A 15,350-nucleotide genomic window follows, 5' to 3' on the forward strand; every position below is an offset into this window, starting at 1 on the left:
TGAGAGTGGACAGAAAGGAGTGCAGGCCTGTGACTCTCCTATGGAGCATCTTTGTCTAACAACGATAAAACAGTAGCACTCACAGGCCTTCTTCTTTAATAATCTCCAGAAGCACCATGTGTGTAGTTTTGGACTTTCTTTTCTCATCAACTACAAGACAAAAGAGCATCTGTTACGTATGAACCACTGCATTTTAATTCAATACCTAATATCCAAAGTAAAACATGTGACAAGAGAAATTACTTTTTTTTTTAGATTTTATTTATTTATTTATTTTTAGAGAGACGTGAGATTGGTTGTCTCTCACATACCCCATCTGGACACTGGGCCCACAATCCAGGCACATGCCCTGACTGGGTATCAAACCAGCAACCTTTTGGTTTATAGTCTGGTGCTCAATCCACTGAGCCACACCAGTCTGGGCTATTTGTTTTTTAGAGAGAGGGGAAAGGAGAGAGAAAGAGAGGAAGAGAAATATTGACATGAGAGAGGAACATCAATTGGTTGCCTCTGGTTTGCACCCCATCCAGGGACTAAACCCACAGATATATATACCCTGACTAGGAATCAAACCAGCAAACTTTCACCTTGTGGAAAGACGCCCAACCAACTGAGCCACACCAGTCAGGGTGTGAAATTCATTTCTGATATTCATTAGACTCTCTTGTTTTTTGTCCCAAAGTTACATATCCTCATTTTTATCTTAACATCTTATAAAGTAAAGTTGAAATAAACTACCATATCTCTTTTAGAGAAGAGGCTTGCAGACACACAAGCTGTGAAAGACGAGTAGTTGGCAGCAAAGTCAGGATGAAAACTCAGGTTTCTAAAGTTTTAGCCTTGTGTTCTATTTCCTAATCTAAAAATATAAAAGGTCCCAAAAAGATGAGAATTATGCTTTTCTTGGTATTTTTACTGAAAACAAAACTTACCTCAATTAACTTCAAATTTCATACTCTCATTTGAAGAATATTTTAAAACCATAAAAATGTGGAAATGAACCAATTTCTTAAGAATTAAACTGGTACTTATATGGCTTGTAGGGTGGCAAAATTACAATGCTTATATCGAAGAAAGTCTGGCAATATCTATCAAAATTACAAGCACATTTACCCTTTGATCCAGCAACCCCTCTTCTAGGAATTTATCCCACGGAACTTAAAGAAACAAAGTGGCATATGAGCAAGTCTATACTACAAGGGAGAAGAAACAACCCAAAAATCTCCAATGGTGGGGGTGCATCCATACCATGGAACATCCTATAGCTAGAAGGAAGGATGAAGAGGCTCCCAAAGCACTGATTTGGAAGGCATCCAAAATACGCTGTCAAGTGAAAAGTGCAACGTACTTTTCAGTGTAAAAAGTATGCTTCTGTGTAAGGGAAAAAAGGATATATATTCTTATTTACTCATTATTCCATAAAGAAACTCTGCAAACCAGTTGAGAAACTAGTAAGGACACTATCTGCAGGGAAAAGAACAGATAAAAAGGGGCACACTGCCGTGAGATGTTTCACTGTACTGTATATTTTTTAAATACATTTTGGTTTTTGAGTTGAGTCATATGAAATTATTACCTATCCTAAAACTTTAAATTAAAAACAGTAGTCATGAAGGATTTTAACATAGCAATTAATTTATTTAAAGCTCATCTTACTCTTACCTCTTCACGTACATTTTTAGCATACATTTATTATTTCAAGTTGAAAAATATTCACATAAAAACAGGCAGGAGTTACAGAGTTATACAGTCCTGTAAAGCAAAAGAGGCAAACTAGGACTACATGCCTATATGAGCAAGGACAGTGGGTATTTGGTTCCACTATGTTTCCTAGTCTCTCTTCTCATTTGTGAAAATCTACCTGCTGCAAAAACTCTCCACTATACCTTTAAAAAGTAATATTATTTATTAGAAAGAATTGTAATGATTCAAAACTGTTAACATAAGCCCACTCAGATTATCTCAGAATAGAAAATAGCTACGGCTATAACTCATCCATGAACGCCTCTGTTAATTAGGAAATAGAAACGATGATGAATATTTCAAGTCAGTGAATATGGACAACAGATCTCTAATGAAACAATATCCTTATGTTGATTTAGAACTTACTAGAGAAATGTGTTTGTTTCTGGACACCAAATGAACAGAAATACAAAAGACACTCACCTTGAAGTCGAAGTCGAGCTGTATCCAAAGGAAAGAACACTGTCATTGCTGTCATGCTGCCCTGAAAAGTTTGAAAAGCCTTTAGCCATTACACATCACAGGACAATGAGCCACAACTTTCAAATAAACAAAAGTTCACTATTAACAATGGGTCAAATCCAGTTTTCAATGAATACATACAATATTTTAACCTATTGGGATTATTATCATTTAAACTTCTACAGTTACGTACCTAAACAGAAGTTTAAAATTTTCTGGAAGAAATATCTTTCTCTCTCTTTGATATTACAAAAAAAAAAAAAAAAAGGAGCCCTGGCTGGTGTGGCTCAGTGGATTGAGTGCTGGCCTGCAAACTGAAAGGTTACCGGTTTGATTCCCAGTTAGGGCATATGCCTGGGTTGTGGGCTAGGCCCCCAGTTGGGGGTGTGTGAAAGGCAAATCGATCTGTGTCTCTCACACATCGATGTTTCTCTCCCTCCCTTTCTACCACCCTTCCCCTCTCTCTAAAAATAAATAAAATCTTAAAAAAAAACAAACGGTAGTGGGTCTCTGGAGATGACAACCTTAGGGTTTTGCAACATAGGACACATGTCAAAGATAGCAGATAAATGGATTTTCAACCTTTCACAGGTCAGTTGTTGCTCCTATGCTCTGAAACCAAAATAGCCAGTAATCAGACACACCTATTCTCCATGTTTAACCAAGATATTCACCACAGAAGTATAAGAAGTGCAAATATCATATTGTTCTTTATAATGGTTTTGTCTGCTATGCTTTCAATAAAATAGGGACATTCTCTTTGCTAAAAATTCTGTAACTCATCCAAGGTAGTGCAATGACAAAACTGATCAAGGAAAAAAAGCCCACAACCAGTCTTTCCATTCACAAGATCCTACCCATAAAAACCACAAGCATATAGTTAGAGATGAAATTATACACAAGGAATTTTTCATAGATTTACGGTTCTCATCCCAGATGCAGGCCCTCTGGTAGTATATAATCTCAGGCAGAACATCAAGTTTTAGGCTACTGATCTAATTATAGCTATGTACAATTTTTCATAAGAATGACTGGATACTAGGTCAACTTTATAGATACAAACAAAAATTTGCCAGGTCTCTTATCTATTTAAATAGGTCAGCCAGCTTGATGGTGGAGAACACTATATTATCCTATTAGTATTTTTCAAAACTCAGGTTAAATGTTTCCACTTCCTGTCCATTAGGTTACAAATGGCAGGCAGTTCATTTCTCTATGTTCCTCTATCATTTGTTTACGACTCACACAGCACTTACATTACAGTGAATATTACAGTGGAATCTAACTCTTTGGCCAGATATTAAGAATATTCATTCTATCTCTTTAATATAACAGATTCTTAATAAATTTTTATTCAAGTCACTCTACTTTCAGTTATTTACGCTTTGATGGCTCCAACATAAATGTTCTTTTCTAGCAAGGACTAGATAATATTTAATGTTTTAGAAACACCGTACCGAAAAAGGTTTATCATTTACAAATCTATGCTTTTTGGGCACCCTTGCTCAAAATTTGGAAATTTTACAGGCAATTTCCAAGAAAAATGGGAATTGGAAAGCTAGAGAACACTGATTAAGGTTATTAAGGCTGCAACATTTATTTCCTAGTGCATGATACTACATCTCCATGTCAGCTATTGCATAGATTGGGCCTCTCCAGGCAGAAAAGTCCTTTGGTAACTACTTTTTCAAACAAGTGGGTTACCTCCATCCCTCCCCCGCCAGCTTTAAACAGACACCTGAACGTTTCTGAATTACAAGCCCCTGCCAACCTACTTTACATTCTTAAAGTGATGCACAGTACACCTTATACCAAGGTATAGAGAACAGTTAGCCCAAAAAGGTCAATGGTCTATTACCGCCTTGAGGACTAGCAAAAAAATTCACCCCATTAAAATTAAATACTTTTAAAATTTATTAGTATTAGACTAGATCAAGATAGTGAATTGAAAATCCACCACTGCCTCCTCCCGATTCCATCACTAATGACGAAAAAGATTCATGTTAAAAAATGTTATGTAGAAAAACAAAGAGGGGTCTGATTGGTGGACCAGAAATGAATAGCAGAATGAGGCTGTTTTGAAAGAGGAAATCATAGACCCAAATGTACAGAAGGTAGGTGTGGAGGCAGAATAATACCCCCCAGAAAGATGGCATGTACTACTCCCTAGTACCTGTTAACACATTACATGACATAGCAGGTAGTTAATTATTGACCTTAAAATAAAGAGATTGTTGTATGGCAACAGTAACTGAAAAAGTAAAGAGATAATTCTGGATTATCTGAGCGGGCCCAAAGTAATCACAAGGGTTCTTAAGGTAGAAGAGAGAGGTGAAAAAGCAGGTGGGAGTGAGGTAATCAGGATTCACCCATCACTGCTGGACTAAGCGGCCACTAGGCAAGCAATGAGGGTGGCCTCCAGAAGCTCAAAAAGGTGAGTAAACAGAACCTCCCCTGGAGCCTCCAGAAGGAATACAATCCTGCTGACGCCTTGATTTTAGCTCCATCAGACTTCTGATCTACGACCTATATATACTAAATTTGCATTGTTTTAAGCCACTCAGCCTGTGGTAATTTGTTACAGCAGCAATAGAAAAAACTATTACAAGTTTACGGAAAAGTGGTGGAGATAAACATTGGAAAGCAGAAAGCAGCTCTTGGGCGAATTTCTTTTCTTTTCTTTTTATCCTCACCTGAGGATATTTTTTCACTGCTTCCAGAGGGAGAGGAAGAGAAACATCAATGTGAGAAAGGAACATCGATTGGTTGCCTCCACAGAGGCCCCAACTGCAGACCAAACCCACAACCTAGGTGGGGTGAATTTCTGGTTGACTAGCTGGGTACCACAACAATCAGTCGGGTAGTCCCAGTCCCAGTCCACAATTGTGAATGTGGGAACCTGGACGTGCCTATGGTGAGCAGGAACACTCATCAGAACAGGGAACTCCACGTCCAGAAAGCTAACCACTGCTACACCTTGCCAGAAGCCCATGTCACCTTTTCACCACAATCCCTGGCAGGGGGAAGGGTGTGGAGTGGGGTTAGAAATGAAAGGCTTACCGGTTTCATCCTATTTAAGAAAAAGATATAACACATACATTTATTCTAGGCTTTGTTAGAAAACCTAAGTTTAAATATGAGAATTAAAATTTTAAGGGTGAAATGGAGGCTTCCATTTCTAACAATATGGTGACCTAGACAATGTGCTGAAAAATATCTACAACTACTAAATAAAATATAAAAAATGTAAGTAATAAAATATAACAAACACCATTTAAATGTTTAGCGGAACTCATGGAAAAGTAAGGGAAATCCACTGGGGCCTGAAAGAAGAGTAGAAACCCAAAGGCTCTTGGGCTTTACTATTTTTTAAACTGAAGTAGAATTCACATAGCATAAAAATAGCCATTTTGAAGTATACCATTTTGTGCATTCACAATGTTGTGCAACCATCTTTATCCTGTTCCAGTTTCCATCACCTCAAAACTCTGTACCCACTAAGCAGGCACACCCCAATATCCCCTTTCACTGAGCCCTGACAACCACTAATCTGTTGTCTCTACAGATGTAGCTATTCTAGATATTTCATATACAGTTATGTAACCTGTGACCTCTTGTGTCTGGCTTCTTTCACTTTGCTTAATGTTTTCAAGGTTTACCCACATTGTAGCATGTGTCAGTTCTTTATTTCTTTACATGGCTGAATAATATACCACGGTGCATATACACTGCATTTTGTTTATCCATTCAAAATGTTTGGAGGGTGAGGGGAGTAAAAGCAGACTAAATGGTAGTAGGAAAAAAATATAATAGATTAAATTAAAAAATGTTTTGAAATGAGACAGAGGTAGTGGTTACAACTTGTAAATGTACTTAGTACCACTGAATTATACATTTTAAAAGGGTTAGTTTTATTTCATGAGAATTATACCTGAATTTTACTAAAACATATTTAATCTTCACAACAACCTAATGAGTTAAGTGCTATTCTACTCTCCATTACAGGTGAAGAAACAGATACTAAGGTTTTGCAGCTTGTTGAATGTCATACACTTTGCAAGTGATAGGTCAGTATTTGAACACAGGCAGCCTGACTCCACAGTCCATACTCTTAACCACTGCTGTAATTAAAACTTTTAAAAAATTGATAAAGAAAAACTAGTGAAAAAAAAAAAAGGTACTAATATGGGGCCTATTTTATGTGTCAAATATTTTTTTCATGGACTGGTCTAAAAACCCAGCAGAGCCTGGCATAGCATATGCCCTGAACTTTTTAATGAATAGTATGACTATGTGCACCTACAAATAAACTTAATATCCACAGGAAAATTTATTCCATATGCTGAAGGTATATTCAAAACAGCTATTCCGTATATCGGCAACTTGCTTTATTTGTCTCCTTTTCCAGCAAATACACAGATGACTTTTCATAAGTACCTGTTACAAGAAGGAAAATATTTATTATATACAAGGGTATGTGAGTCTTATGCTAAGCTATATAAGTACACAATTTTTCAGAATTTGAAATTCCCCCTTTCATAAGTAATCAGTGTTTTTTTCCCCCTCTAGGATCTATGCTCACTTTTATAAAATTAGAAGGTATAAAATACTGAGAGGATAACCACAATGTATAATACTGTTATGCCAGAGGGGCATAAAAATAAGTCCATTGTTTTGAGTCCCACAGAATTCTAACCATCTGAGTGGGAGTCCTACTGCTGACAATAATTAAAACTTAAAAGGATCTATTTCCAGAGAAAAGTCTTCTTGTATTTCACCAAAACAAACATTTTGACGTTATGTTTTACCATCCCCCTCTGGCATTTAACCATTTGGTATTAGAAAAATAAATTAATTCCTACACTGCATGGTACCCAGAGCAGGAAAAGCCTTGAGAGATCACCTAGCAGTGGCGTCCCTTTGCCTGAGAACTGAGGAGTCTGGGGCAGGGTAGTTAAGAGGTCTGCCTGAAGCTGGAGTGGCAGAGCTGGAGCTAAAATTAAGATCGTTCAGGCTCCCAGTTCTACTGTTCAGTGGTCTACCACAGTTCTCAATCTTTTTTCAATCACGGCATAAGTGACTTTTAACCTTCACTGTTTTCTCCCATTTACAAAAGTGTACATGCCACAAACACAAATACACAAATCTGGGAAAACCAAACAAGAAACACTTAACAGCGATTACACCAGGAGGAAAAAAATTAAGCGTGGCTTCCATTTCCCTCATGTGCGTCTCTATAATTTTTGGTAACAATAAGCATGTGTTAGTTTTAGTTTGAAGTGGAGAAAATGCAAGTATTTTTTAAAAAGACATCAGGATACAAGGGAATAATACAGCCTAGGGATTCTCAGAGTATGGTCTGGAGATCCTTGAAAGCCCCCAAACCCTTTTCAGGGGTCTGCAGGATCAAAACTACTTTCATAGGAATGCTATGGCATTATTTGCCTTTTTCTTTCTCATTTTCTCGGTGTGTGGTAAAGTTTTCCAGAGGCTCTATCATGTGTAATATTGTAACAGACTGAGCACAAAAGCAGATAAAAGGATCCAGCGATCTTCTATTATGTCAAACACTAGAGAGGTTTACAAAAATATAAAATAATGTCACTCTTCTATTTTTTGGAAACAGTTAAAACATGTTACATGTTAACATGTAATGGGTTTAATATTTTTAATGAATGTCTTAATGATCTCTCAGTTTTCAAACTGAGATTTTACAATTCAATAAATATTGAGTTATAATCACATAAACAAAGCTGTTCAGGATCTACAATAATTTTAAGAGGTTCTGTTACCAAAAAGTTTGAGAACTGCTGTTATAAACATGTCATTAAATATGAAAAACAGCACATTATTAACATCATTTTACACATCTCTTCTAATAGACTTTTCAGCTGATGTTATAATATCAGTGTGACATACACTGTTGAAAACATCACACTATCTTTGGGTTGGCCACTGTCCTCTCCAGGAAACTCTTTAAAAGGTAAGTAACTCCACAAAGAATAAATATAGCCTATAATTGATACCTTAGAGAGAATCATTTATTAGAGGATTTTTTTTTTTTAAATAACAGGGATACTACATAGCTGATGAAGGACATCTAACCTTGGCTGGTGTGGCTCAGTAGATTGGGCACCAGCCTGCGAACTAAAAGGTCACTGGTTTGATTTCCAATCAGGGCCCATGCCTGAGTTGTGGGCCAGGTCCCCAGTACAGGGTGTGCCAGAGGCAATCACACATTGATGTTCCTCTCCCTCTAAAAATAAATAAAATCTAAAAAAAAAAAAAAAAAAAGCTTCCAACCAGAAATACCAAAACACAAACACTGCTCTAGCAAAGTACATCTGATTTAAGAGTTAAGGCCTTGAATCAGTTTGAGTGGTGGCGAGAAAAACAAAAAAGGGTTATCTGACAGAAGAACTGTAACAGGGAGAACCAGTATTTTTTGCTGATTTATTAGACGTGGAATAAAAGAGAGAAGAGAGTCACAAAAATAAAGATACCACTGACAGAACTAGGAAAGTCAAGCCCCGATCGCTAAATTGGTTAGAGAGTGGTCCTGATATACCAAGGTTGCAGGCTCGATCCCTGTCAGGGCACTTACAAGAATCAATCAATTAACACATAAGTAGGTGGAACAACAAATCAATGTTTTTCTCTTTCTCCCCCTTGTTCCTCTTTCTCTCTTAAAAAAGAAATAATAATAAAATAAATAAATAAAAGTAAAAAAAAAAGAAATAGGGAAGTCAAAAGAGGGATCTCATTTTAAGAAATTACTAGTTCAACACTGGACATAGTGAATTTAAGGTGATGATAAATTAACTACTTTCTCATATGGGTTCAAATGGTGTCATGCAGTCTGTGCACAAAATTTTATTTCTCAGCAATCATTGTACTATGTTGTATTTGAGTTATTAATAAGCTTTTCTTCCTAATTAAACCATGGGCACCTCAAGGGCAGGAACCTAACAATTCAATGCTTATTATATTCAAGGACTAAACAGTTAAAAAAAAAAAAAGAGTGTTTTCTTTTGTTTTGTTTGTCAGTTGGCCATACCATACTATATGCTGCCCAGGAGGCAGATGACTGCTAGAGATAAAAATGGCAAGCACAGTAACATAAATCATTTTCAGCCTAAGTTCCTGGGAATTTTTGGTTCTCTCTGTTGTTGATAGTTGGTTTTCTTAAAAATATACCAGCATCCACATTTCAGATTATATATAAAAAACTTAGATGATTTATTCATTTTCTGGGCTATGCCTTTTCTGTAAAGGGTCAATAAACATCCAAAGTCTACTTTTTAATTTGGCCAACACAAGCACTTACGAAATTGAGCTTAATTACTTAATACCACAGACAGAGTCAGAATACAACAGTGGGGTAAACCTGGTCAAGACTTGTTCACCCTAAACTTGTGCAATACAATGGGAAGAACAGACACGGATACACATAAATATAGTTTTTAAGTGTAAATAATGATGTTTGGATTAGCCCACCAATGAAGTCACCAAATTCAACATTTCCAAAATGTGTATTCACCCTCAAAGCACAAAAAATAGTTAAAAAAGAAAAAGCAATGACAGTTTTTTAAATACTGTTTGCAAGAATATATCTGAAAAAGAAATGAATATTATAGCCTTACTACACTATTTCAGGCATTGTGCTAAGTGCTCTACAAGTGTTACCACACTTACTTCTCAGGAGAACCCAGTAAGTGAAGTGTTACTATCCCCATTTTATAAAAGGGAAAATAATTACAATAAAGACTGCATATAACTTGACTTAGTATGGTGAACACACAATACAATATACATATAGATAATTATAAAATTGTACACTTGAAACCTATATAATTATTAACCAATGTAACCCAAATAACTTCAACAAAAAATAAATAAAAGCTAAAAAAAAGTGCATAAAACCTCTGCAATTGATTTTTGAAGTTTTGTTAATGACATGATGTAGTAGATATCTGATATTTTGGGCCACACAGCATAATTCCCTTTTCCTAAGGGTGGGCTGATTTACTTTATTTCTTCCCACTCCATACTCTTGATAGGATGATAAATCCTGGTGCTCACCCTCAATATTTTATAGTCAGGGGGTGAGCACCTGACCTTGAACATAGCTAATAGGGGCTCCCCCTAGACTTGAATCTTGAGCAGAATGCTGTAGGGGTAGAAGAAAAAGCAACAGAATCCACTGATTCCAGTGGTGGTGTCCAATAGACATTCTCCAGTGACTGCTTCAGAAATCTTTTTGGGGTCTGTTGGTTCCTTCTTTCTTCAAGTCTTCAGCCTCCCCACTGATCTGAGAGCTCCCAAAAAGTCTGCCAATAAAGTTTCTGTTAAATCACCCAAATTCTGTTTCTCCAGTTTGGAACCAGGGAACTCTAACTGATATATATGGGGATGCATTACATTCTTAAATAAACACATCAACCCCTGCCAAAAAACCCTAGGATATGAAACTTTCTATAATATTAAATATCCAGTATATTTAATATATTAAATATCCTTTCTAGGATAATCTTTCTATACCAGTTATATAAACAACAAAAAACCCATCTGTAAATGCCTATTTGTATATAAACAGAGAAAACAGAGAATGAGGGAGATACAACCACATTTTGACACTGTTTCTGATAAACTTTAACCCAAACATCTTTGCATAGTATATGAAACTATCCAACTTCATATCCTTCTACTCCCATTTTTAACACCAGCTATGTTAGAACTAGCTTGAAGTTCCCTGAATGCTGATTTATATATTAGGGCCTTTGAGTATGCTTTTTGTCCTATCTAAACATCTCTTATTGCTTTCCTATTTCATTTTGCCAAGCAAATTCCTACTCTTCATTCAAGAGCTTGTCTAAAAATGTCAACCTTGGAAGCTACCAGTCTTCGCAGGTGCAGCCCACCTCTTTTTCCACAGTACAACCAGAGACCTGGTCCATACTTCTACTATATATTTAAGAAGAGAGCTTCTTGACGTCAGTGACCCTTTAACTGACCTTTATATCCAGAAAGCCTTGTATAGAGAATCAACAAGTTCCTATACTTGGTTTCTACTTCTAGCAAGTATAGTCAGGGGTGTCCAACCCTCTGGCATCTCTGGGCCACACTGGAAGAAGAGCTGTCTTAGGCCACACATTAAATACACAAACACTAACAAAAACTGATGAGTTAAAAGAAGGTTTTAAGTGAATTTACAATTTTGTGTTGGGCTGCATTCATAGCCATCCTGGGCTGCATACAGCCTGCAGGCTGTGGGTTGGACACTGTGGATGGTAAAAGCATCTACAGTCAGACAGTTGGGCCTAATTTTCTCTTCTGATACCAACTGGAGAAAAGTGCTCTGAATAGCCTTCTTACACTAGTTCCAAGGACAGAGTGCCCTCAGAGTCACAGAACGATAATAGGTGGAGTAGAAAGAGAAAGGAGGACTCTTTCATATTTCTGTATGACTTGAATTCTTAAAAGTCAGCATTTATTCAATGAAATGTAATTCTCTAAAAACATAAATCATCCAATTAAAAAACATTCAAAAATAAAAAAACAGGGAAAAAAGAAATCCCTGAAAGTTACTAATTATTAGCACCATAATTCCAGTCTGTTTCAACATTTAAACCCCCTCAGAGAATTCCAACCAATCTCACTTTTCAAATTCTAGACTAATAAAATCTCTTTTATTAATAAAATATACAAATAAAATCTACCTTTCAAAGCTAAAGAGAACCCAAAGTTTATAATTATAAATCTAATTATACTCAAAAGTTTTGAGAATTATTTACATGAGGCCATTAATATATAATAGTCATTAATTAGAAATATAGTATTACTCTAAACAACACAATTCTAGTTTTCAAATACTCGAGATTGTCTGCAATTATCCCACAGCATGCCACAAAACACTCAAAATCACTCATTTGTTTAATTTTTAAAATGTGTGTGTGTGTTCATAATACTGCACTTGATCTGAGTAAGTATAGAACTTGGAAAGAAGTGACTGACAAAGCAAACATGAAACATCAACTCAAAAAGGTTAAGTCAACATCTTAAACAATGATCCAATAATCCTTCTGGAGAAGCAGCAACTACTCCAGGAAGTCTTGGAGTTTATGCCAAAGTCACACAGTTGGGGAGGGGGCACCTCTTTCTACAGTCACTCTCTATAGCAAGCGTCAGAAAACTACAGTCTAAGGGCCAAGTCTAATCCACTGCCTTGTTCTGTTAATATGATTTTATTGGAACATAGCTCTGCCCATTTATTTACTTAATGTCAATGGCTGCTTCCACACTATCATGACAACGTTGAGTAGCTGTGCCAGAGACTTTACACAAAGTATAAAATATTTACCACCTGTCTCCTTACAGAAAGTTTGCCAACCATTCTTTTATTTCTTTCACAACACTATCTAAATTTTATTTTGTTTACTCAGCTATTGCATGACTCCCCCACTGGAATACACACTTCATGAAGAAAAACACTTTATTCTCCATGCTATTTATAGCACCTAGAACTGTGCATGGCACATAGAAAGCACTCAATAAAAGTGTTCAATAAATGGCATCTATTGAAAGAAAAAAAGAGTAAATATTTCCTAATTTCTCTTAGATGTACTCCAACTATTCATCTTACTCTTTCATTTCAGAATTGGTCTTCTCATGTAACCACTGGATTTTTCTTGCTGATAAACAAGTTGAAATTCAATGGTTAAGTCTCAGTCCTCATCTTATTTGATCTATCAGTAGTATCTGACCCAATTGGTCTATACTCTTCACCATGTGACTTTCTGAACACCACATTCTCTTAGTTTTCTTCTTATCCTACCAACCTTTCTTTAGTCTCCTTTGGTGGTGCTATATCATTTCCCCAACCTCTTAATGTTGGTGCTCTGGGGCTCAGTCTCTTGAGACTTTTCTCTCAGTTCACACTCATTTTCATGGTGAACTCATCTACTCTCATCATTACTCCTACATATTTAAAATGTAACTAATCCAAAACTAAAACCAAACTTATATCTCCCCCAAAACCTTCTCTATCACAGCCTTCATCCCCTCAGTAAGTGGGAACACCATCCTTTCAGTTGCTGAAGCCAAAAACTCTTGGGAATCAACCAACCCTCATTCTGTTACACTGCATATCCAATCCACCATCAAACCCTGGTGGCTCTATCTTATAAATGTATTCCAAGTTGATGATCACTTTTCAAAACCTCCACTGCTACCATCCTGGTCCAAGCATCATCATCTCCTGCCTGAAATGATGTAACAGCTCCCTGACAGTTTCTCTGCCTTCACCCTTGCAGCCAGGGTGATCGTGTTTAAAACATAAATCAGCAAGTTGCTGCATCCTCCAAACCTGCAATCGTTAGCTAGCTCTCTTTCCTACTCAGTTAAAGTCTCCCACGATTCGGTCCCCAGAACCCTATCTTCCTCTTTGCTCCCCTCACGTCAGGAACACAGGCCTCCATGCCCACCCTACAGCATGTCAAGCAGGCTTCCTACGCAGTGTCTTCACACAGGCAGAGAGGCTCTTTCGGTGTGACGAGCAAACCAAGACTCCTCAGTCAGCCACTGCCATAACGACTGTGTCACCTAATTCTGTTACCATTACCTTAATATTTACCTTAACTGTGAGGTAAATATTTATGACCCCAGTTTACAAATGGGGAAAGTGAGGTTTACAGGACACCTAGCTAACAAATCACGGAGTTGGGGGTTCGGGCCTGATTAGTCCTCGTGGAACATGAGCTCTGCACGAGTTTTGAGCGGCTAAAAGGAGAGGGATCAATGATATTCCTCTGAAGCCACACTGACTCCAACGGCTATCGGTGCACGTTGACAGCTAGAGAAGGCTGTGAGACAGGGCGGTCAGGGGAATGGGATGAGGACCGGAGGAGGAAGTTACCCACGTCAGGAGTGGAAAGGTTCAAGGAAAAGGGAGGGATGAGGCATCCAGAAGCCCAAGAGCCCAGCGCATACCTCACAGGAAACCATACCTGTGGTAGACAGCAACTCTGACCCTGACTAAAAAAAAACCAAAAAACAAAGGTATCGTCTACCAATAATATTGGCCAAAGATGGCCTATTCCGTAGGCACTTCCCATGCCCGCAGCAACTGTGTGAAAATAAGTTGTAGTTAAGCATCTGATCCTTAGGTTTTCCTCTGGCCCAGTCAAGGCGAAGTTTGTGTGTGCGGTGGGTGTGGGGTAAGAGGAGGATTGGCGTTTAACTTTTAGAAACCGAAGAAAACAGCAATTATCTTCTGCCCGACTCCCTGTGGGTATGTGGGATCGCCTCTGTCTATACTCCAGACAGTCTCTAAGAACCCAGAGCGGTAGCCAGGGGCGGAGACTGAGTGTCAGCCGTCACTCCGAATTCCTCCAGCAACTTCTCGTCTAAGCGCTCTTCCTTTCCATCCCACAGTCATGACAGGACACCCTAGACCCTAACCCTCACGATCTCCCGCTCACCCCCATCCCCCAGGCATACCCCGAAAAATTACCCCTGAGAAACCCCACACCCCGCAGCGACACGGGCGTGAAGACCCCGCCTCACCACGGCCCCGGCAACAGCGTGGACCAAGCTTTCGTAGGACAGCACGGAAGCCATTGGTGCGGTTCCCGTCAAAATCAGCTACACTTCTCCCGCAGGAACCGTGGTCACACGAGAGAGGGTAGCCAGAGCCCCAGGAGAAGCGTCACGAGTTCCACCCTCTCAGGGCCGCCTCCTCCAGAACCACTTCCGGGCTATAGGGCGCCCAGTCGCTCAGCCAGAGACCGCTCCGGCGGGAAGGCAAAAAAGGCGGGCCTGTGAACACCCCCTTGGGCCTGATTGGCTCCCAGGGCCTGCGGGGGGCGGTGCAGCGCGATGCGGGCTCCACCGCGGGGAGCGAGCGACCCGGCACCCTTCTAGGTTCTCCAAACCTGGCCAGTGGTGTTTCACACTCCCTCACACAACAGCGGGCACTCTAGAAAGCCAAGACGGGCTCTTTTTTCTCCACCTCCCTCCGTAATACAAGCTGATGACTGTCAAAGTGAGGGACTCAAATCTTCCTGTTTCTCTGAGACTTGACTAGTATTTTCTCTAAGATTTCTATTTCTTAAAAAATCGCTTTTAGAGAAACAGATTTTGTTCCA

General features: G+C 38.5%; 1 protein-coding gene across 1 annotated transcript in view; it reads right to left on the minus strand.

Annotated features, from left to right (window-relative positions):
• Positions 1–14,939, minus strand: part of SLC25A17 (solute carrier family 25 member 17) — a 38,973-nt gene extending 24,034 nt beyond the window's left edge. The window contains exons 1-3 of the mRNA XM_054582424.1: positions 14,770–14,939; positions 2,167–2,227; positions 84–150 (exon numbers count right to left, since the gene is read on the minus strand). Coding sequence (XP_054438399.1) covers positions 84–150; positions 2,167–2,227; positions 14,770–14,823 — 182 coding nt within the window. The 5' untranslated portion in view covers positions 14,824–14,939. The remainder of the gene's footprint in view (positions 1–83; positions 151–2,166; positions 2,228–14,769) is intronic.
• Positions 14,940–15,350: the final 411 nt, after the last annotated feature.

Source organism: Pteronotus mesoamericanus, unplaced genomic scaffold (genome assembly GCF_021234165.1).
Source record: "Pteronotus mesoamericanus isolate MK-2021 breed Mesoamerican mustached bat unplaced genomic scaffold, CSHL_Meso_final contig_702, whole genome shotgun sequence".
Classification (NCBI taxonomy): Eukaryota; Metazoa; Chordata; class Mammalia; order Chiroptera; family Mormoopidae; genus Pteronotus; species Pteronotus mesoamericanus.